This window comes from Atractosteus spatula, chromosome 3 (genome assembly GCF_055471065.1).
Source record: "Atractosteus spatula isolate fAtrSpa1 chromosome 3, fAtrSpa1.hap1, whole genome shotgun sequence".
Classification (NCBI taxonomy): domain Eukaryota; kingdom Metazoa; phylum Chordata; class Actinopteri; order Semionotiformes; family Lepisosteidae; genus Atractosteus; species Atractosteus spatula.
Window position 1 is genome coordinate 48,646,090 of NC_142708.1, and position 25,208 is coordinate 48,671,297.

Below are 25,208 nucleotides of genomic sequence, written 5' to 3' on the forward strand. Positions count from 1 at the left end.
ACTGTCTATAGTGGAACAGATGGGACTAAAAGGTCAGAATTTTATTAGTGGATTTTAAATAAAATCAAGCCTTTGATCGTTCCTACCGTTAAACAAACCAGGAAGAAGGACATTCAGATAAAATCAGCTAATTCTCTCACAAAGATGCTCAGCAAAGGGTGACTAGGATGCTTTTACACTACAGCAAGATCAATTTATTGAAAACCATCCAAAGTCAACAATGTGGGATAATGCATACAGCTCGATTGTGATTCTGTAATTTTATAAAATATAAAATATACAATTCATATGTATTTTTAATGTATTTTTCATACTGACTCTTCAGTGTGCAATAAACATAATTCTGTGTTAAAACTGAAAGACAAACAGTCAAAGGCCAGTTGTTCAAAGCACAGAACAGACCATCAATCTCAAATGTGCAGGCATGAGTAATTTACAACTGACGCAGAGTCTGGCAAATAAGATGTTAATTACCATTCACTCTTTCACTTGCAGGAACAAATTATGTTTACTTGTCTTGCTTTACATAATTTCAGAGATTTGATTATAAATTATTCCCATACAAATTAAAACTAGCATACAATTATGAGACCATTCTGTGCTGAATAAAATGCCTTAGACCTGTACATTTGTCACAATACATATCCTACAATGAACCTGAATATTGAGCGATTACACCACTTTAGGAAGACAAAGAAGGTCAAGGTCACTGGAAGATGTATTGCAATGAATGAAAAGGCAGAAATAAAAAGGAAATTTAAACAATTAAAGGGTAAAACAACCATTTGAGCATCTCCTGGGCTGGGATTATCAAAAGAAGCTTTTTAGATGGGCAGATCAGGAGGATTTTAAAACTTTATATGAAATAAACGTTCTGGGAACAAAGCTGGCTCAGACAATGTACCTAAACTACAGATGACTGAATCTGAATTTGAAAGCCAAATTAAAAAATATTTAAAATGATTTAAAAACATTTAAAACTAGTTTCTTTGAAAACTATCTAAATGTTATGACACTGATCTTAACCAGAATGGGAATAACATTACAGAAATGCAAGTAAGACAAATTAAGAGCACAGAACAGCATTCTGAGCTTTTAAGGGAATCCAAGAGGACATACTCCATACATTAGATAAAATCCATCACCGAGCAAACAACCGGCAGATGCAGTTTAATAGAGACAAGTGCAGACAAGGCTTTCTATGCAGTATAAATGTAAACTTTAAATACAAAATGGGAAATGCTGAGCAAGAAGAGGCTACTTATAAAAAAAGGACATCATTTATCATCTTCCAGATGCAAGGAAGCAATTAAAAAGACAATCAAAATGCTAGGACAGTTAAGATCATAGAATTTATATCAAGGGATCTTATGTTAAAGTTGTATAATTCACTATTAACGCCTCACTTATAAAAATGTGTACAATTTTGGTCATCGTGTTATAAAACAAAGGTACTGTTCCTCTAGACTCAGTCCAGGAAAGAGCAACCTGATACATTCTGGCGCTTAAGGGGATCTCCTGTATCGACAAGCTGAAAGAAGTTAACCTTTTCACTCCTGAAAAGACAAGATTGGTGGAACCTGACACATGTATTCAACATCAAAGTCAATGCAACAGATTTTTTCAGAATGAACAGTGAACCAGAGGGCACAAGGAAACTGCAAGGAAAGTGCATTTAAAAATGATAAAGGGAGGCAGTTCTTAACCCTAAAGTGTGGTGGGAGTATGGAACAAGATACCCGGCCATGTTGTTGAAGCCAATTGTTACGACCCCAAGTGTCTAGGGGTAAAGGGGTGTAACATTTAGGATAATTTTTGGATGCAGGTGGGTTCTGGTGAGGGACTAGGACGCGTGATAACAAGGGTTGGTTCAAAAAGTGATGATTTTAAGTTGAATAAGTGACTGGTATGAAATAAGACACAACAACACACAGGGTAAGGGAACTAGAGTGGTGCCAAAGAAAAGAAAATAACAAACAACATGGAGCTAGCTAAGAAAGTGAGGAAAAGCTATCCTGACTGCAAAAGAAAACCCGAAACACACGATCTTCAGCGTCTTCAACACCCTAGCTAACCTCCACTGACTACCCATAACCATACAAGACAAACGGCACTCACCCGTAATAAACTAGTGTGACTAATACAAGAATCAACTACGTGTGTGCAAAATGTACCCAACAACCTGAGCTAACTCTATACACAAAAGTTCACACAAATACACAAGTGAACTACGAATACAAACGAGAGTAGACAAGTAACAGGGTACAAAAGAACACAGAGGTTGATACAATAACAAGTTTGGGCAAGGTAATGGCAAAATAAGGATAACACAAACAAACAAAAGTACAAAGAGACAAACAGAAACCAACAAAACAACAAAGCCGAAGCAATACGAAAACACCCACACACAAAGCAAAACAACAAACCAACAAAGCCGAAGCAAAACCAAAAGCAAAGCGAAGCGAAGCAAAAACCAAGCCCAGCGGGACCGAAGTCAAACGAAAGGCCCCTTCCTTCTGAAAGCCTCCATGTTTTATACTGAATAAGATGAGTTGTGATTGGTCAAGAAGCTAACTGAAGATGATGTCATATGGAAACAGTGGTGTAATGATGGACCAATGGGGGAGGAAGAACAATCAAAGTCAGAAGTGTGGAGCATAACAAAAACACACATAGACCACACACTGGGACGTAACACTGATACTCTGGCTTCTTTCGAGAAGCAGCTGGATGAGATCCTTGGATTAATTAACTCATAACCACCACACAGACTAGTTCTCGTTTGCTGTCCCTTCCTTATGTTCTTGTGTGCTATTTATCTCCTTGTCAATGCAATGCCAGTGGCACACAAAAGATAGAAAACAATGCCGACCTCACTTTCAGAAAAGTAGGTGGGAATTTAGCCCTGTACCCCCACCTTCCCCCAAAAAATGACAAATACTGTAAATATCTCCAGCACTGGATATCCTGGCTAAAGTGAAAGGATTACTAATCATGTTGAACACATCTAACCAAACCACAGCTTACAGTTTTTCATTTGAATAGCTTTTATTAAGCAAATTGGCAAAAACACCCCACACATCACTCAGAACTATAAAACCATTACACTGCAGGCAAATAAGCCGGTAGTTTCACCTGTAGTTCATAATCACCTGTAGGTTATACAGTGCTGGCACAATATCAAATGCACATCTGCAGTTTAAAACAAAAGTGTACCATGTTACTGTTTATTATGTAGATTTCTGCTTTTTTTTCATAAAAGTACTTCTGCAAGGAGCATGGAAACCTCACTAAGGCCTTTTTTTATTTTGAAGCAGTCAGTCCTATTTGTACCAGAAGTAAATTTACCTCTCCGTAACTTTCCAAGTTGTAGTACCTTTGATATAAAGCCATCTTGAACAAATACAAATGTTCTGAGTTCCTCATACTGAAAACCACTGCCATACCCTTTCCAACAAAAAGGGAATTGCAAGTTCCTCCAAAAGAGGTATATGTTTAAATGTGCAAAACAATAACAAATTAAAGACAATTAACAATAGTCAAAGAAAGGGGGGAAAAACTAAAAGGTTGTGCCCACGCTCTCTCAAACACTAAAACATCCATCCTTTCTGCTTTTCATTTGGAACTACTGGGCTACAGTGAGCATGATGGAGAGTGACAGTTCTAGGGTAACATAGTGGGCTAAAAGACAGTTCAGCCTGGACCTCCGCAGCAGCTCCAGGGAATAATTAACTACTCCACTAATACCATTAGTGCTAGAATCCTGAAACAGTCTAGACATTTCTAGAATTTTCCTTAAAAGATCCAGAGCATTGTTAATATTACTCGTTTCAATTATTGTAGCCTTGTAAAGAAAGAACGCTTCATCTTTATGTTAACATCTTAACAAGGTTTGTGACTAAAGGCAAATCAGACAAAACAACCCATAACTATAACAAAGATGAGAGCCTAAGGCCTGAGCTAGGACTGCACCCCAAACACGAGACAACACACACACCCCAGGGAGGAGAAAACCAGAGCATCCCATGGAAACCCAAGAGAACATGTGCACTCTAGACAGATGTCAAACCAAGTCTCCCAGTACTCCCAGTACAGAATTAAACCAAGGACCCAAGAGCTGAGTTAGAAGCACTAACTCCCATGTCACCGTGCCACCCTGATGTCAGCCAAAGGGAGTCCTGCAGCTTTAACCTATAGGGTCCTAAGGCTCCGAGGCAGTTTTGTTACAGGAAGTATTTGACCAAATAAACAGGTCACAATGCAACCTGTAAGTGTAAGTATGTACTCTCCAATCTGAGTGAAGGGTACAACATTGCTGCATGTGGGATTTCAACCCATAGCCATCACATTACAAGTCTAGAGCTCTATTCACTGCTGCTCATGAAGACATTATGAAAGCATTCGACTTCTTCCTTTGGACAGAGTTCAAATAAGGCGCTGAAAGACTCTGAAGCAACCAGATACCTATTACTGAAAAATGAGTTATAACTGTAGCTGGGAGGAAAATGGAGGTGAATCATAGCAATAGGCAAAATGTCTCAATGGACCAGCACTAGGTTTTGATATTTATAGTCATAGACTGCATTTCTCTTTTTCTGTCCATGGTTAGGTCAAGGAAGAAAAGGACAGCCGATAAAGTGTGGCCTCTGGAGACCAGAGCATCTCTACATCATTCACTGCCTTCCACACTGCTAATCTGGAATACTAACAGCGGAGGTTCAGTGACAAGAGTGCGAACGGACACAACTCAATATATCGCTCAGCAGGCTCCTGGCCAGTGACCGCGATTAGTAACACATGGCAACCTGTGGACCCCGCCACCAGCAGTCTTCACCCCAAAAACACCCGATGTAATACTCAGTCAACTTTGAAACTGTGGCCGCAGTATTTTGGAAAAGTAAGGAAATTATTTTCCAAGTGTTGCTGCATCATCTTCCACAAAGAGTACAATGTGAATTGACCAGCCTTTGGAATGAGCTAGTCCAGAAGTGAATACTTAAACAAAGGGGCTGCTCTGCTTACTGTTCTTGCTGACATCAAGCTCCCTGAGATTAATGAGGTTTGCGATGGATGCTGGCAACGCAGTTAAGTCGTTATCTGGCAGACTCAGTCTATGAAGCGACTGGAGGTTGAAAAGTTGCTGTTGAGAAGAAAAAAGACAAAACCATTTAAAATGTGTTAAATATGGAATACAATATACAGAAGGCAGAATTCTAATGAAAAACGAGCAATACGCAACCACTTTCATTCATATCTTCACTTCTAATCATGTATTACAGTCAATGAATTTCTACCGAAACGTTTACTTGCTACACTAGTAAATCAACGTATACATCAGGTAAGCTGATAACTCAAAACATGTCAATTTCTTGTTGTACTTCAAAACAAACAAACATGGTTTTCTAGGTTTACACACTCAGTAAGCATTTCAAAGACACAAAAGTTTTTGGCACTAACATCCATATATATAGGCAATGTGCACTTCAAAGGTTTTGGGCCTGCTAAGTACAATTGTTACTATGGCCTTTTAATTTGTCACCACAATACAGTGTGACAAAGACCCAAAGCATATGGCCAGTGCAATGAATGAGTTCATTGGGGGGAAAAAAGTGGAAAATCATAGACTGTCAACTTCCAGATTTATCTGGCAAACTGTACATTTAAAGCACTTTGAGCAGCATTTAACATGCTGCAAATATCTGAAGTCTGGACCCCTCAAGTAGCTGCAGCAAAGCTTTACAACTGAATACACAAAGAATCAGATGAGCTCTATGAGTTACAGACTTCTTGCAGCTATTTCATAAAGGGTATATGGAACCAAAAACTGACTTTTAAACTCTACAATGTACTTGAATGTGAATGAGCCCCACTTCTTACAATCACTTGACATCAAAGGATTGAACACAAAGCATGGTTTTGTCCTAATATGACCAAATGTATGCATGGAAATACCAAAAAACTAGGCCTATATCATATTGAACTTATTCACATTAATATGATCCCAGACACAAGTTGTAAAGTTAAAATAATATTTACTTTGCTTTCCCAATATGTCTGTAGTTCACTATACACATGCATGTAGTACTTTCAACAGAAATGCAGAGAACTAGTTTCCAAATAATATACTGGCTCACTGATTAAATCTATATGCATGAACTGCAATTAAAATTCAAAGAAAACCAACCTGGTGGTGAGAACCACCTTGCAAAGTATCCTTTCATAACAGAGGTCAGTCTCCCTAAGGACGCTGAATGCAGAATTTCAATGTACAGATTTCACACTTATCCCCAGACCACCCAGCATGGTGCTGAAGCCACTCTTATTTGACGTCTTTGAAATGGTAACATGGGAATCTATAAATGTTTTCTCACTTGCCTGCTGTAAATGCATGATCCATCACAGCTCAGAATAGAAGACCTTGAAATCACTGACTTTAAAATGTCTTCATAATATTCAAACTACATTAACATGGTAATATCAACATCAAAATGACCACAATCAAAGTGGCTTGTGATCTTTTTTATTTTAAAAAAGCTTCTACATCTAGAAGGCTGTATTACTGAAACATGTTTGCATTGAGACTTAATTCACTACTGTACTGGATTTAAGAAGTGAAGGTTCTTTCTGTCCTGTAGATTCACGGGAATTTTTACAAAAACACAGCTGGCAAATGAATGATGGGTAATGAAAGTGCTTCCAGAAATATAATTTCGAAATGAAAATGGATATTTGTAAGCTAAGAAAAATAAAATAAAAAGCACTTAGCAGACTCTGTGTACTACTGAATGTACTCACCTAAACATGCACTGCTTTTAACATGTTTGTTTAGGGCCTTAAGGTGTCAACTGATAAGATTCAAGTTCAAACTGAAGTATCTTTCTCAAAGCTGCAGAAGCTGTCAAACAAATATTTGCTTTGCCTATCTTATCCTTACTTTTAGCTTTACACAATTAATGGATTTAATGGCTGTTATTCCAGCACTGTCCTGACAAAGAAAAATGGAGTTGTGCTTTATTTTCCTTGACATTTTAACAAAGGAAATTGAAAAATAACATATATCCTTAAAGATCTTTTCATTCAGGATGTGATTCTGATTCACTAAAGAAAAAGAGTGCTACCATATTGAAATAAACAACCTATGACACACCATGTAATATATTTCCAACAAAACGCCAAGCACAGAATAGAGCTCACAACATTTAAGTCTGGTAGCTTAGCCTTCTGTATAAGGTTCTGAATAACAGAGACAGGCAGAAGGTTCATATTAACATCACAGATATTAGTGTTATATAACTGCCATTTTGTAGTGTTTTCTTTAATATAGTAAGGCTTTTTACTTCAGGATTTGAACTTGCAGAAGAAGTTCAAAAGTAGCAAAGTTAACGAAAAGGGATTTTTGTTTTGCTTTGTCTTTGGTGACATTATATTAATGTCTTTGGTGGTATTATATTAAAGTTACATTAAAAAGTACTGCTTTATTTAAAGGTTGTATTGTTCTTCAACCTACATACTTTTTGCTGAAGTCCTGAAAAACACCCAAGTTAAGCGGAAGTGAGTTTAAAAGTGGGAAAAGGATGTGCTTTTTTAAAAAGTACTGTTGGGAGTCTGGAACCCTGAAAGCCTGATACCCTGGCTTTTTTCAAGAAAGGGCTAGCTGGCGTTCTGACAATTGTTGAGTTACTAACAACTAAACAAGTTAGCTGGACCAGGTGGCCTCATCTCGCAAAACTGTTAATGTTCGGAGTTACCTTGGGCAGCTCCTCAATCTGGTTGGCATCTAAGTACAGCTCCTCCAAGGTCTTCTCATAGTTGAAGATCTCCTTAGGCACCTGTTCCAGGCTGCAGTGGGAGTAGTCCAGCGCCGTGACGGACTCCTCCTCCCCTCGCAGGCAGCGGCACGGCACCAGCCGCACAAACAAGCTCCTCTTCGTCGACATCGTCAGGCACTGCGGGGAGGAGAAGGGCACGGTGAGGGCGGGGGTGCACCCAGTTGATAGTTATCTACAGCTTTGAAACAGTCAAGAGGCTACACGCACCTTATCTGTTACCCTCAGACCCTCAGCACGCACAAAGGCAACGCAGCCAAGGAAGCAGGTTTATAAAACAAGCGACAGCGTCGCGCAAGGAAAACAATTCTAGAATAAACAGCTTCTTCGTGCACGTGCGATTTGTACATTTTCAGTAAAAGGATTTTTTTCCGTCCACGGTGAGCATTAAATGTAGTGTAAAATGATTTCTGCAGCAAAGCCAGATTTTATTCTATCAAAAAGAGCTTTGAAACCTGCTTTACTTCTTGTTGTGAACGCAAGTCTGAGCAGGAAGTTTTGTTAACCACTTTCCTTTATCAGTGACGCAAGTGTGAGCTGCAGAGATACTAAGTTAAATATTTAACATAGGAAATCACAGAATACTATTCCTAACAATCCAATATTAGAAACAGCAGGCCCTTCAAGAATCCTACTAACAAAACCATGAAAATAACACCCCCACAGGTGCAATGTTTACTGAAGTGATTTATATCTCCACCACTTGACCATTACTGCTCTACCCAGACAAAATCATGGCATCAACCACAAATTCCTAGTCAAACTGAGGATTGTCTAAAATACCCCAAAAACAACAATTCCTGAAAGGAACCCCAACTTTTTTTAAGGTTATGATGAGATCTCGGCAAGTTCAACTTGGAAAGCAAATCTGTCCCTAGGACCATCACAGCACAAGAAGGTACAATTAACGTATCCCCCAAAACTCTCCCCCAAAAAAACCAAATTCTCCAGAACTGAAAAGGATTTCTCTCTGGGCATGGAGCAGAGCTGTTTAGGAAGACGAACTCTAGAGACATCCTCTATCAGTATTAACTTGGATCAGCAGCTTCAACCTGTTCTACAGGACTCAGGTGTGCTCCTGAGCGCTGAAAAAGCCTGTGATAGAGTTACCAAATGCAGTAACTTTTAACATTTGAGCATTTACTGAAAACAACTAGAGGAGGAAAGCTGCAAGACACACAAACAGTGGTTAAGAGAATGTCACAGTCCACTTGACTTGCTAACATATGCACATGTGTGAAAACTATCCAATGCACTTGCATGAGTTCAGACAGAGTAAACACCTGTTCCTCCCTGCATTTATGGGATCCATTTCAGGCACCATTCAACCTGTGCTTTCTTCTTACCCTTTTTGAAGAAAATCATCTGCACTTTCAGAATGACAGTCAGTCACAATACTGGTTTCCTCTCCATCATCAGGGAGAGAGTTTCAAAGAAAATATAAAAGGTAAGATGAGGCAAAGATTGATCAGATGAAAGGAATCACACTAGAGAAAACTGCTTATGTGTAAATATGTTATATTACAGACAAATTGGTTTGCTTGTCCTTAATTTTCTGCTAATAAAGTGCCTGTTTTTTAATCCTTATAGTTTCCAATTTCTATCTGTTAGCTACCCAACCCATTCCAATTTGTACTGCACCAACTGTAAGAACTGCGGAGCAACAGTTAAGGAAAGCTGCAAATGAAACTTATTTAGAAACAGAAATCTTTTATATTTAATAATCCCCGTTTTGTACTAATGTAACAGTGTACTGGAAAGAGTACAATTTGATGCTCTTAAGTGATGAAAGGCTGTGACAGCATTCGAGTCCAACCCATTCAATATTATGAACATTATCACAGCGCATGGCTGTTTCCCAGTACCTCACCCAAAGTGGTAATACAGCTAAGAGATGGCAGACGTGGCTTAAATATCACAAATAAAAAGCAACCTTATTAACAGTCATAAAATGAACTACATAACTAAATCTAGTCAAATAATACAAAGCAGATTATATTAGGTAATGTCCCTAAAAATTGTACCATGTTGTGACTCACCCATATGAATAACTGAATGAAAGTTATTGCTAATAATTCTTCCCATGTGTATCTGATATTCCTCAGGCAGGTTTAGTTAGATACACCTTTTTGTTATTGTAATTGCTGGTTTCAGAGTCACCTGTATATGTTATTTACCTTAAAAATACAAAAGAGGCCAATAACTTCTTATGGGATATTCTATGAAACTATAGGGCTCTGAATTGTGGTGACAGTGAGGTACTATGCTAACAGAACTGATTTCCGCTCAGTTTGGATGAAAAACCAGCTGGGGCTGGCTACGCCCTCTTACATTAAGACTGTCTTGATGAAGCGCCCAGAGATTTTGTGCCATAAAACAAACTACAGTGTATCTAGGGCACATCATTTTTTCTTTTCAATGGATGCAATTAAACAGGTGCTTGAGACTAAGTCTAGAGAACTGTTCGTTTTAGGTCCACTGCTGATGGTTTTTCATGCAGCAGAATAGCACGACCATGAAATTAAACAAAAGCCATGCTCTACTCGGCATGAAAAAAAAAATAGCGAAAAACAAAACCCTTGCATGGCCTTGAATTTTGAATGAAAATGAATATACAGTATGTGAACATCAATAAAGGGGAACACAGCTTGATTACAGCTAAACCATCGTTTTCACTTTGTGCATTCTGCTTTGCTCAGAAAGTAAGACATTTCTCGTACTATCACAAAGGAATAGTCAAATATTGCATCTGTTTTTCCATCCATTTTGTAACTGCTTTAGCCAGTGCAGGTTCATGGGGCAGTCTGAACCTGTCCCAGGAAGCAACAGTAGCAAGGCAGGGTACACCCTGGACAGGATGCCAGTCCGTCACAGGGCCAATCTTCCCAGAAGCCCGTTATCCTAACAGTACGTCTTTGAACCGTGCACTCCACGGGAGTAAAAGGCAGGAAACTCCACACGGACTGCATCCCAGGAACAGAACCCAGGGCCCCGGTGTTATGCGGCAGCAATGCTAACCACTGTACCACCGTTCCACCCAAGTCAAATATTCTTTCACTTTAATATAGCTTTTTCCCGTTTTTTGCCAAAGGAAAAAAAGGCTCATTACATTTATTATAAGACCATCGGAAAGGTTACAACCTAGAAGAGGTTGGCTTGATTACTAGATTATTGATCCAAGGATCTCATCGGGCCATTCCCTGAAACAATCTCAGCTTATCCTTGCAATAAGAATCAAACCAGCAATTAAAGAAGCTGTTGAATAATTTAAACCTACAGTGAGATTTGAAGAAAAGAACTGCACAATTTTTTTAAGGCTCAGAAATAGTAAGAGCCACGTAGTGAAAGCATCACAGAAGATCGAAATTGATCAGAACAGTAATGAATAATTGCTTAGTTTCATGCAGCTCCACGCATATTTACACAAGACTTCAATGCCTCCAATATGCAATGTTCCGAAAGATATATGAATCAGTAAACCATGTTTACTGCACGTCCCATTTCTGTCAGAATTGTAAGTAGAACTGGGGTATTAACATTATGCTGGTACTTCAGCATTTCGCATTTTTCTTGTACTGACAATAAGGGAATCAATTTGAACACAGTACAACTCTCATGACCACGCAACAACAGATTTGGGAATCTTACTGCAAGTCCCTTCATTTTGCTGTATGTTTGGAACAAGGACCCAGCGTTTCAAGTATCATGCTGTTGCACCCAGGAAAGATTCTTGACAGGGAATGAATGCCACGGATAAATCTATAGTTCTGCTGGAATGTCTATAATATCCAAGTTGTTAAAAAAGTGCGTACCTTTTCAAGCAATTAACCTGGAAAGTCTGCGATTAGCAGCTCAATGCATTTTGAAGGCGTTTTACATGGACTAGAAAAACATTCTCTAGGGAGAACAATCCCTATGTGCTTGCTGGTTGAAATTAAATGAACAATATACAAAAATATTTACAAAAATAATGTTCTGAGGCATCGCCAGTTGACAGCATTCATGGTGTCCTCTTTTTGACCTATATTCAAGCTTATAACAAGAAAAGTAAAAGCACCAAAATAGCTAAATTTAAAATTTTAAATCACTGTGGTTAAAGATGTCTGTTTTTAGCAAAATGGGGGGTATTGTACTACTGCAATAGTTTGCAACACACAGGTTTTAGGACCGTTCAGGGGACAGCTAATTTCAAAGGAACTGCGTCACACACACAGCCAGGCTGCAACACCACCAGCTCAGCACTTAGACCACAAGACACAGTTGCAAATTTCTACTTTTATAGCATCACAACAGTCACGCAAGGTCAGAAGTTCAGCTCTCTTACAACCATCTCCACTCTGCCAAGACCAGGTTAAACAGTTAAAAACTTGCCGTATTCTTGTATTTGATTTGGATTTTGGATTTAACACCACTATTTATAAAAGACAAAAGCCTACAGTACATCCTTGTTACCCACGTGAAAAAAACAAGGTTTCAAATGTATAAAAATCTTTTAAAACAGCACGTAGTTGGGAGACCAAAATGGGTAGTGAAATTGTAGCAAAAGGAAGTTCTACTTTGTTCAGAGAAGATGAACTGTTCTTCAAAATGCCACTTTCATGTTACACTAGGCAGAATTATTCATTTTGATAAATATTTGTCTTATGTTGGGTGGCCTTTGACATCATTAAACAGCAAAGACAAGCCCAGGACAATGCAGTGTTTGGCAACAATGAGAAGGTTCTGTTCTGTGCAGATTTTCCAATTCTAAAACTAAAAGCGTCCATTTTAGTAAACACTCAAAGACAGTATTATAAGCCTTACATCCAACAACGCTTCAAGCATGTTTTTCCAAACAAAGAGACATTCCTTAGTTTATTGTAACCTTTTTCCTATCCACTGAAAGTATTAGCTGTGGTGAACATCATTTCAGTTGTTTAGAAAAGCACAAAGCAAATATCTGAAGTCTTTTGCCTCTTAAGCAGATTCAATGTATTGAATGTGGGCGACTCAGCAGCAATTTTAACAAATGTACTCCATTTAATGTACAAGCAACCTTTAGGAAGGAGAATCTAATTTCTTTATAGCAAATTACCAAAAGCCAGGAAATTACCTGGATAAAATCCCAAATCAGCCACTTAACATTCAGCTATTTATTTTCAACTTTCTACTGCAAAAGGTTCTGCCCAAGATTTAGGTGAAGCGTGAAGACAGTATTCTGAATTTAGGTCCTCCTTCATGAAAGGGTCTTTTGCAATAAGGTGCATTTTAACTATGGTGTTATCATTATGAAGTTTATTGCTTAATCTTTTGTGTATTAGCTCCTTAGATCCCAGTATTAAAAATTACAAAAAACACACTTGACATAGTCAATAAAGATGATTTTTTTTAATGTAGGATACCATTCTATACATTTTAATATTCATTCCATTACAAAATAGAAGCTGAATAAAGTCAGTTGCCACTTGTCATAAAGTAAGTTATCACACAAAGTCAACTGTCATGTTAAAAATCTCCTGGGTTCTTTAATATCAGCTGCAGTAGCAAAGCTACCGAACACAGATAAATCTCGCATCTGAGCCTGAGCGTCTCAATAAAGCACAGGGAAGTGAAAAGCCATCTGGACTTTAAAATACTGTTAAAATTTTTAGTTTTTTTTTTACAAGGACATGATGAATAATGCAGTAACTTAACATAAAATTACATATTCTCGGTTGGTTTTTGCGAAACAGTGGAGGGTTTGAGAGAGAGAGAGAAAATACCCTGTGAAGTAAAAGAAAAAAAAACAGGAAAGGCAGTTTAGCATTATGACAGAAAGCTTTAAGGTAGAAGAAGTGCAAACCAGGAGAAGGTTCAGAGCTGGGTGGTTGCATGACCTGTCTAAATCCTGGGTCCCCTGCAGCAGTACTCAGGCTGCCTACTCACTGCCACAACAACCACCTTTAGGTAAACGTGTTTATCAGCTGGCTCTGGGGCAGGAGATCTGGTCTGCAGAGTTTCTCGCTGGCTGTGGGTACACCGTTTTATTATCCTTTTATTTTGCTGTTCCAGTGTAAAATCAGTCACCATGGTCTGAAGGGACTACCACATAACACAGCAACATAAAGGAAATGTTGACACAAGGTTATCATTTTAAGGGCCACTAATGGGACAGATCTCTGGTCAACATACTGCATTGCTCTTAATTTACTCACTGTGAGGAGGCTGACTTACTCAACAGCTATAGCCCTTCCGGGGCCTAATTAACAGCAGCAAAGGCTCTGGTGCTGCTGCACTGAGCAAAAACAGCTCAGATGCTGCAGCTGAGGTAACATCCTCTAGTAAACACAGCCTTCTGCTTATGAGGCCACATGTACCTCAAAACCAGTTAAACTGGTAGGTTGGAGAAGCCCGAATACTTTAGCTATGTTGTTTCTGCTCATTTTCTGGAAGCATTTGTGACTTTTCCCAGAGGACTGGAGTACTGGATGACAAATACTTCTCATGATATACTAGCAATTTTGTATCTTGCCAATTGTTACATACTTTCTTTGCAAGAAGGTCTCATTTATAACCTCTCTCAAAAGTTTGCAAGCCTACTTTTCAGTTATTTTATGCTCCAGATCAAACAAATTCAAACAATATTCTTAAAAGTGAAAAAACTCTATTTTTTCTTGTTTTTTAAACACCCGAAGTTTTTTTTTTGCTGTACTGCGTGTATCTACAGTAGGTAACAAAGCATTTGATAGCAAAAAAAAATGAACATCACAAGCAATAGCAAAAAACAAATGACAAACAAGTTCTTGCATCTTGGATATTTAATATTGCTTTGGAAAACAACCAGTTCAACTATTTATACACTTCCTGGTAGAAAAACAAGGATCGTAAAATGCCTTGGTAAGTAGATGAAGGGTTAAAGTAGTTCTGAGCAGCTCTGCTTTATTGCCTTTCCTTCCATACTGATCCCAGGCAGCCCTTCCTGTCGGATGGCAAATCCCACAGGTCACTGCCTTTTCCATGACTACTGTTGGCAGGGCTTCATTGCGTCTCTGCTGACGAAGATACAACGTAACTTACCAGTTAATGGTGCAAGTATTATCCCTCACCATTATTTGCTTACATAACCGAATACTTAAATGATCATTTTAACATATACAGTTCTCAGAAAACTGTCCGTAAGTCATAAACATATGCATATTGTCTATAGGGGATTCTAAATTATTTGTAATGCTGAGTCTAAACGCAAGCAAAACAGTTCAGAGAGGAATGCTTCCTACCTGGCATACAGCACCCAGGCACTGTATTAGTGCTGAATCTCTGGAGAAAGTCAGGGCATTATAATGCACTCTGTAAAGAACTCAATATTATTTAAAAAATATCTTCATATGATTTAAAATAAATCTAAAATATTATTTGAAAAGACACATCTAAAGCAATACGTTCAGTAAAAAAGGTACAGGGCGATAGCTTCAGAGAGAAAACAAAATCACAGTTTTCTGCTACAGACTGCTTCCCCCCTCCCCATGGCTATTAATTTAACATCTATTCAGGTAAACCTCAAACCTTTTACTACAGTGAAATTCCTAAATATTTATTTCAGGCAGAATGTGACATTTTGATTGTGATAAACAGCAGATTTCTAACAATTACTTTATACCGTACATTCCTAAACATTACATCCAACCAGCCTATAGTGGGATTAAAACTGTTAAACATTTCAGTAGTTTATGAATTCAGAAACAATATAAAAGTAAACACAAGGTTGCCATACAACCCAGAGAAAGATATCTCTACAGTCACTAGTTGCAAAAGTAAGGAAAATGCCAAATGGCAATCTTTGAAGGCTGAGGCACAGGTTGAGTGTGGAGTAGTAACAGATCATTCCCTCAGCACTAGTTGGATTTCTCCCAGACCGAGACCTCTGAAACGTGACTTTGAGTTACAAAGGATGTTTCCCAGGTTCCCAGAGAAGCCTATAGGAATCCTTGTACAGGACACAGTGGCATGACAGTCTTATTCGCCACTGGTATACCATCTGACAAGGCATGAAATGGAACCCATTTTGCTCAAATCCAGAAACCGATTGGAGAATCAATTAAACAGTATGTACTGTGTGAGGTCTTATCCCTAGTTTGTGAAATCCTTGGTTGACAGAGCATAGCACAAAGTAAGTGATGACTGGAAGTGGCCATCTGTTTTTCTTTAATTATTTATTTGGCTGATGCTTTTATCCAAAGTGACTATATTTGTACACATTTATACAACTGGGAAATTATGCTTGACATGTTTTTAAACCCTACCAATGAACTATGACTTTCATTACTAATAGTACACAGGTCCCTAATTTCTGGTCATATTGAAAACTACTCAGTACATCAAGCAACAGTTCAGTAAGAAAGGAATTGCAAATCCTTAAAACAATACCGAAGGAGTTAATTTAGAGGCTCTGTGTAGTTAAAACTGTGAAATTACAAAAAAAAATATTTAATGTGCCTTTCTGAAAGCTTGAAAAAGCATAGCTAGGTTCAAAGGAATTATACCATGGAATTAAAATTGGTTAATACCAAATTAATTCTGGGAATATCTGCCCAAAATTGTAAACATATGGACAAGGTGAATAAAATATCTTCAAATTAACTCTCTCTCAAGGTAAAACTGTACAACAAAAAGCTATTCATGATCATTTACATGATAAGGAACATAATGTGCGATGTACCATGCAGTAGACATAAACTCCTCCAGAAATCAACTATTCATATATAATTACATTACAAACTCAGACCAACTTCTCTTTTTCTTATCAAGTAAACATACATATGGGTTACTGCAAAAGAATTCAAATGGAATTGATTAAAAAGTCACATTTTTAGCATTTGGTTGCTCTTTGTAAAAGACTTTTCACCAGGCTCTCACGCGGGGATTGCCACAGGCAGACTCTGAGTCAGCTTCTAAGAGTCTGAGAATCGGGCATCTGAAACCAGGAACTCCAGCACTCCTCTGTACTAACTCACCAAGTTCTCCATCCAAAAAAAGTAAACTACAATAAAAGAAACTAGAGGTTTAAGCCTAGGTCAAGGCCAGTGAGCTTGAAAACCTTTATCAGCAGCCAATAGCTAGATCAAAACATATTCCTAAGAACACAGTCAAGTGGAATTCAGATGTAATGTTTTTATCTATGGACAAAAGGTTTTCCTCACACTTAAAAAGAGAAACCTCTCTATGTGGGACTAATCATACACAGATTTACTGTTTAAAGGTTACACCTGTATTAATGTTTTGAGAAAAGGCTTGCTGTGCCATTTAAACTGACAAATGAAATTAACACCTGAATCTGTTATAATCATCCATTTGGCATTAAAAAAGTAAAGGAAGGAGATTTTTTTAAAGGAAGGTTATGACATTGTGACTAGCACAGCAACCTGTAATACAGATGTTAGGGTTCTGCTGCCACATAAACTATCAGTGTTATTTGGAAAAAAATCACCTGACTTCATAACAATAAAACACATTCTCCTGTTACTACATTTTGTCATTATTTTCCTTGTATTTGCAATGACGCTTCATCAAATTTCAGATTAAATTTCTCTTTCCACTCTTAATAGTTTTTTTTGCCCTTCATAACATTTTAGAATTCAGTAGACTCATACAAATCATGAAGATAAAAAGGCTTTTAAAATAACTGCCAGAAGGAAGGCTAGAAATGGGAGATGGTTGTTCAGCTCACTGGTTGCTGGTAGCCAAATGATCTGAGGATCTTATCCAGCTAACTCCTGAATGAACTAAGGATCTCAACTTCAACAACATGGCTGGTAGCTTACACCAGACCCCCATAATCCTTTGTGTAAAATATCTGCTTCCTGTCTATGTTTTAAATTCTCAGGTTCCCACTGGTACCCATTCGTGTTTGACTTTTAATTCTGAAGAAGTCTATTGGGTTGAATTGTTACATAGCCTAACCAGTTACTGTCAACACAGAGTAAAGATGTAGAAAACGTACAGAAGATGTAACTACTTCTAGTTTAACCAACAGAATCAGATGAGTGAGTGACTTCCTTGCAGTATAGAAATACTACTTGATCCATAATCTATCCAGTAAGAAGTGCAGGAATGTGAGAGGTCTTACAGTATTCAAAAATACTGTAAACTTATACTAGATCCTTCTGCACATTTTCTAGAAACTACCTATATATTTGTATTGAAAGGCAGTTCTCTTAAACAGAACTGGCTGCGTTATACTGTGCAGATAGAGATGCAATCATTCAATGACAAATACTTTTATGTGCCTACACCTTATCACCCATGTACTTCATGAGAAAATGACAAAGTGGAGACTACACCGACTTGCAACAAGATACTGAATTCTAAAGTCCTACTTTATTCATGTATATTACACACAAGAAATTACCCAACACCTTCCTATCCTCTGAGCAGTAGCTTCACAGGACTCTCCTGCAAGGCACCAAAGTGCCAAACCTGGATGACCAGCAAGTTAATATGCTAAGAATTGAGACTCTGTGCTCAGACAGAGAACAGTTTTATTAATTAGGTTCAGCAAAAACTCAGACTTCAACATTACATAGGTCAAAACCATTTGCCAGAAATAGGCCATGTCAAAGTTTCAGGTGTCCTTAAACCAGAGTTCAACCCAGGTGTCGCATTTTATCCGGTTAATTCCATGTTAAATGATTCTCCTCAATTAATAAATAATAGAGTCTACAAGTGTAAATGGACAACTTCTGCCCTCTGGAATTAAGTCAGTGTTTTAGTCAGTCAACATGATCCTGTACATCCTGCATACAGAATGCTGATAAACTTTAGAATCCAAGGCCAATCTCATTTTACAAGAATTTACAATTAGAGGACATAAAAAGTTCACTGTTGAATATTTCAACAAAAACGATAAAAACATGAACAAACATCGAAGCATTTACAGCTGCACTAGTAATTCAGGTGGGTCTGTGTGTGAAGATTACCTTTCAGTATTTGATTAAATAAGCAATATTAACTATTTGTATCCTGTATTACAAGCCCAAATGTGATTTAAAAAGATATAATTCTGTAAAGAAAAATCTTAAGAGGCTCAAACAAAAAAAAAGGAGTTAGGGAACAGAAATTACAAAAAAATAAACTGAAGGTTACCTTTCAGCTTAATGAAGATCTGAGCGGAATAAAATCTAACAAAATGTAAGCAAACCTCCATTTAAATACAGATATCTTCCGGCATAGACACTCACACACTATATACATCTCACTGCGCACTCACAGCATCAGCTAACACCACACATAATTCCTAGCAAAGAAACTTTTCAGACTGGACAATAAATCTTCTAGTTCACAGACATGACTCCCACCAGGCTTGTCAATAAGCGGAGATTCCTTGCCTGCGCCAAGTCAAAAGAAACAATAACAGGCTGAGAGTGACTTTGGAACGGATAACCAATTCTTAAATTCCCTACTCATATGCAGATTTCTGTAAGAAGCATATGAAACGTCCTGGCCAGTTCTCATCAGGGGTATCAAATTAAAAAGTCATGCAAGCAGCTTGCTGGCAAGAACATTCTGTCTGGTTTAATTTTCACCGCCTCCCCCCCATCTATCTGGAAGACAAAAGTAGTTCCCATTATTGGCACTGACCATGCGGTCCACACCTTTTTAATAATTCAGAAAGAGATAGGGTTTTACAGTTGTTCACCTGCTGAACTTCTCCTGTTACCACAGTGGGGGCGGTGCTTGGAAAATCCTGCTCAAAGATTTACTGGGTGGTGGTGTTTTGCACTGCAAGATTTTCAGATTGCCCCTGAAGAGTTTACCATCTGCGTTTGCATATTTGCATATGAATTGTACATTGTTTTCTTGGAACATGAGACAGAGGGGGTGGGAAGGAAAGCCATTCTGCAAGTAATGAGCTCATTCGACATAGCTCTAGTTTAAGACTTCTGCAGTGTTGTCCTCGTTTCACATTTGTCTCATATGACCAGACATGGAAAAATCTATATTATGTCTTTGAATGTCCTGTGAGCCATGCCAGCGTCATCAAAGATCTATCAAATATCACATCTCTGCACAATTTCCTTTCGTAAAAATGCCCTCAGCCCCTGGTCAAAATGTTTGGTCACAGATGAAGCCCCTGCGCTCCAAGAATAACATGTTAGCAGCTCTCTGCTTTATCTAATGTAACCCTGGCTTTTCACAGGCTGACCTCATTCAGTCAGGCACTGAAGCCTCCACAGCTCAGGCTTATGTTCGATGTTACAAGGTGCGTGTCCTCCTGCCAGTGATGCAGGCCTTAACTGAGAAACTCGTCAAGCAGACAGGAAAACAAAGCAACAGAAGGGTGTCAACAAGACAACACTTACTCCTGGCCTTTCTGGAGAAAGAGAAATGACACTTTTGGAATCAATACAGAAGAATCTGTACTTTAGAGAAGATGGACTTAAAATACCTTTGTTTTCCTAAGCAAAGTGCCTTTTCCATCTGAATAAGAATGGGGTAGCTTGGGGACAAGATAAAAACACTGAGCACTATGGCAAAAGAGACACAATGTTTCGGCAAAGGTCTCTGGGGAGGTTTTCAATACAAGAGTCACATCATCACCATAAGAGCTTCACAACTATTATTGAACATTCACTCCGTTACTGAAAACGGACTAACAAGGTTTGCTATGGATTACTTTGAGTTTATAATTATTCAGATCACGGGACACCATGCTGTCTATCTTCCTCGCCTTCACAAAAATAAAAGTATGATCAATATTGGAGGAAGAATTAAAAACTGAATGAAATTGAATGCTGGGGATGAATACCGTGAAGTCAAAGCACAGAGAGGTACCACTCAAGAAATCACCCTTTACTAAAAGTGTACCCGAAGACATTGTCTAAATGTACCACACTTGCTTATGTCTCTCAATTCAGGCTGATGAAGTTACTGATATTGTGAAAATTATTTTAAGGTGTCAAGTGTAAACAAGTAGCTGGTTGAAAAGCACAAACAGCAAAGAACAGCAGCATGATTTAATTCAAAAACTACATCTCTTAGAACTGCCTGCTAGTTATCCCACAAATTACAATTGCCCACGTTCAACACTTTTTACCCAGCTACAAATACAAGATGTAGATACAAATCAAACAACCAATTTTGTAATAAAACGACTGGAGAACTTTTTTTTTCCGATGTTGATAGCCACAATGTTTTTTTCAGCAAAATACACAATTACTAGTTTACACTATAATTTTCAGGTGGCATAAGAACATGCTTTTATATTGTTGGGTATCTCCAGACATTGGAAACAAGGCTTTATGCAATTTTTTTTTTTTTAGAGGGGTAAAATAATCCCTCTGAAAATCAGATGCATCCCTGTGTGAAATGGATCATTAGTAAACTGTACAGTCCAAAGCTGACATAAATCAGTGTCACAGCAGTAAAACACCTTCACTAGACCTTCAATGTAAGAACGTATAAATTGTTTTACATAGATTCATTCTAGTAACTAAACAGAAAATGATTGTGATCTGACAAAAACACATATTAAATGTGTGAACTCTTCAGCTGGCATATTCTTCATTGATGGAGATATTGAGCCTCTTAAATGAATATCAGTGCAGTTTGTCTCTGGCATCTTCTGCAGTAGATGTCTATCTTGAAAGCCTCCTTTGTTTTGAAATAATCAAAATCCTCAGACTACTAAACAGCTGTTTAAATCACAGAAGCATCAATAATATCTAGAGAGCTTCAATTAGCTTTATTCACAGACCAGTTGTTTTCCAAATTGCACAATTACCCATTAACAAAATAAGCAGAAACAAATTAGAAAAAATGAAAATAGAGGGTATTAAGCAAAAATAAATGTCTCATTTTTCACTAGTGGCATGACAATGTCTTTTACTGCAGTCACTCTGGTACTTAAAAGACACCATGTAGCTAATTCCCATGAAAAGGCCACTATATATTATAGTAATACTTATATTAAATAATCAAGTCTCAGATTATTCTAACAAGGGCACTAAAAAGACTAAATGAACAACTCCAGTTTACTTTACCAGTAAATGTTAACCACTAGCCAGACTGGGACACCACAGCCAACCCTACACCTACTGAGTCATAAAGCCGAGATACATTTTAGGTACTGTTTTCAGGTAGCAAGCTGTACTTCCAGACAGTGCTGACACAACAGTGACGATGGGCAAATTTCAAATCCGCCATGACAACACAGAGTGGTTTCCTGTGAGGCACACAAACAGCACAGTACTGCTAAGCAGCAGTACAGAGAGTGAAGTGATTTCCTCATAGCAAGCAGCTTGCATGGTATTACAGAAAAGTACAACAAAATCTTCAGAAGTATGGAGAACTGCAGATACCCTGCTGTTCAATAGGACAGCACAACCTGCCTTACAAAAGAATGGTGCCCAGAATGATGGAATTTACATTTTCTGTACAAGAAAAAAAATTATTTGACCAAGTACAATCCAATATACTTTCAAAACTGTGAAAAGGAAGTAACAAGTAAAAAAAGGAAAGTCATTCTTGAAGAAAGGGACAGTTCTGAATATTTCCTGTCCAATACAGCAGGTTCTGCCCACTGGTGACAACAATGATCTCCAAATCTTCCCACTGCAGGAAAACTACTCAGAAACAGAACAAGAAAAGGTTTATTCCATACTGAAAAAAAAGAAGAAAAGAGATACAATGTTTCGGCTGTGGAGCCTTCTTCAGGGGAGGCTGAAGAAGGCTCCACAGCCGAAACATTGTCTCTTTTCTTTTCAGCATGGAATAAACCTTTACTTGTTCCTTTGCAGCCAACGCATGCTGATGCAGCTACCTACTTGAACTTCTAAAACTCAGAAATGGTAAGAATAGGGAAGATCCAGAAAGCGGTATTTGAGTTATGACAGAGATATGTGCCTTGCCTAGTCAAGATTCTTAAGAACCTTAGTGGTTTTTCAAAAGCAATCAAGGAATGTTAAAATTTCCAGGCTGCAAATACGCTCCTAGTTTAAAACAACTGCAAGAAAGATGTAAATTAAATATGAGATTAAACCCAAGTATAAATTGCATCCCTGCATTGAATTTCAGATCACTTTAATGTAGCCACAATCACAAACAAAAGCAAGTGGGGCAACAGCAGTTTTCTGAGAGACACAGCTAGATAAACTTTATAAAAGCCTAAAGAAAGACTATATTTCACAGACAATCCACTAAACCTAACAAATTCCAAACTTATGTAGTTTTCACATGGGCACGGTTCCAAAACTTATTTCCTCATTCTGTACATCCAAGCCGTGATGAGATGCAGGCAGCATTGACATTGAACAGAGGAATGTGGAGTGCTGACTGTTGATAACAAAAACTGAATTACGATCTCCTTGCTGTTTCTCTTCTTCAGCAGGACTGTATAAGTGTTGTCAGGCCAGCTTGTCTAAGGTCTAAACTATGCAGAAGCTCAAAAGTTAAAAAAAAGTCCAGGAGAGGTCCAATCAAGTTAGTCTTATAAGTCATCTGATTCTAAAATTTCACACCTGATTATCAGTTTCATTGTCCCCAAGTCTTTCTAAATTGGTGATGTAACTATGGCCTGTAAAATCTGAACGATCTGGAGTTCTCCAGACTGCAGGGTTTAAAAGCGCCTGATTTAAAGGAGAGGAAACTCAACCAAAATAAGCATAATTACCCTTTTAAAGTGTAGAATGTCAAAAGACAACATAAATAGCACCAGTCACCCTTAAACCTACTCCTCCCTACTGTTCTGGAGTAATATGTTGTACAGTCAACAGCAGTTTCAGCTCTCCGCAGCAACAGTGGGGAGAATGAGGTAGCAGGTTGGCCATTCTGTGTAGTGTCAACACAGCACTGGGTTGGGCTAGGCCATAAATTCCCCACAGTATAAATGCCATCTGTGAGAGTACAGCTAACTTCCTCTGTAGTACTTTGGTTTTCCCCCACCCCAAATTCTCCTACATGGCAACATGACACACCGTGGGAAACATGATTAGGATTTATTTCAGGCCTTCTCAGCAACAATACTCTTCTTGCGTCCAACCTAGAATTTAATTCATTTCTGATGTACTGGTTCTTATTAGCCAACCTTGTCACTAGACAACTTTTGTCATAAAAAAAACAGTCAATACGCTTGGGAATACAGACTGTAGTTCAGGACTTTTTCAATGTCCTTCAGAGTCCTAATTTTTTCTGGGAAACTCATATATATATAAAATCTTATAATGAAGTCTTCATGAAAAACTAAAGAAAATGGGCAATACTAAAGGTGGCACTATTAAACATTACTTCAGGATACACTCACAACCTTTTTACAGTCTTAACCAATAATATGGTTATCACTAACTTACAATATTTGGGAGTTAGTTTACAACTGTTAAAGACGGTCTGCTGTGCGGCTACTATTTCACTTGGAAAATATGATAGAAAGGAATACTGCGGCAGTTCTGATTTAAAATGCAAGAGGTGTTGAGGTCAGGACAGACAAACCTGTAGAGGACGTTCTGCTGGGGCTCACTGGCACCGAAACTGACAAGAGCAAGCTTTGCGGTCCCACACGACGGCCTGACAAAAAAACGCAAAAGAAAATAATCAAGATTTTGAACCAAATGATTACATGCTGAAAGTTCCTGAACAAGGACAAAGAAATAGCTTCATATCTGTAATGAGAATACCCTTTTTCAAATATTGCAAAGGACTGTATTATGTCTCCCAAAAAGTACTGTTGTCCACAACAGCATTCTGGTATGAAAATTATAAAGGGGACAGCTGATACAAGAGCAAATCTCCATTACATCAATCCCTCCCAGTGAGAACTCCAGTCATGAAGTTTCAAAACTCGACATCAACTTGTTTAAATACAGCCGGTCCCTTTCTCTTTTGCAGCTGTACCTGAGAAGAAACAGCGACATAAACCCCACCTTTCACAAACATCAGCTTGATTTGCATGCAGTTACAAGGGTCAAAACAAAGGAAGCCGGTTCTCAAAACTTTTTTTTACAGCTGTTACAGATACTGTGTGTATTTCTTGGAAACATGCCAAATGTCAGCCTACCATGAGCTAGTGCAGTAAACACTGCTAGCACCTACAATGGTCTCTTTTCGTCCAAAATCATTCACTTGTTTATGCTTCTGCAATACAATACCAAGAATAAACAATATGGTAATCTTCATTATGTAAATCCCGATCAAGGATAAGAGCAGAATCCACATTTGAGAAACACTGTTTTTAATAAGCAGATAGTGCTGAACACTGTTCATGCTGAGAGAACCTTTGAGTCTGGTGTTTTTTCAGTTAATAGCTTTGCGAAGTAATAAACAACTATTACTTAAGGAGGTCACAGAATTGAATTTTCCTATACTTGTGGAGTTTTTAAAGCCGCAAATTGCCCAGTTTTGCCTCATTTGCAAGGACTTTTAAACAGAGGTTTGAAC

At 38.1% G+C, this 25,208-nt stretch overlaps 1 protein-coding gene across 8 annotated transcripts in view; it reads right to left on the reverse strand.

The window, feature by feature from the left end:
- erbin (erbb2 interacting protein) overlaps positions 1-25,208 on the reverse strand; it is a 132,352-nt gene that overhangs the window by 63,729 nt on the left and 43,415 nt on the right. For 4 of the 8 annotated variants that reach the window (XM_088909898.1, XM_088909896.1, XM_088909899.1 and 1 more), the window contains exons 3-5: positions 24,264-24,338; positions 7,749-7,946; positions 5,023-5,140 (exon numbers count right to left, since the gene is read on the reverse strand). In XM_088909898.1, the coding sequence (XP_088766024.1) occupies positions 5,023-5,140; positions 7,749-7,937 (307 nt within the window). In that variant the 5' untranslated portion in view covers positions 7,938-7,946; positions 24,264-24,338. The remainder of the gene's footprint in view (positions 1-5,022; positions 5,141-7,748; positions 7,947-24,263; positions 24,339-25,208) is intronic. The other 4 variants (XM_088909901.1, XM_088909895.1, XM_088909894.1 and 1 more) reach the window with 1 other exon arrangement.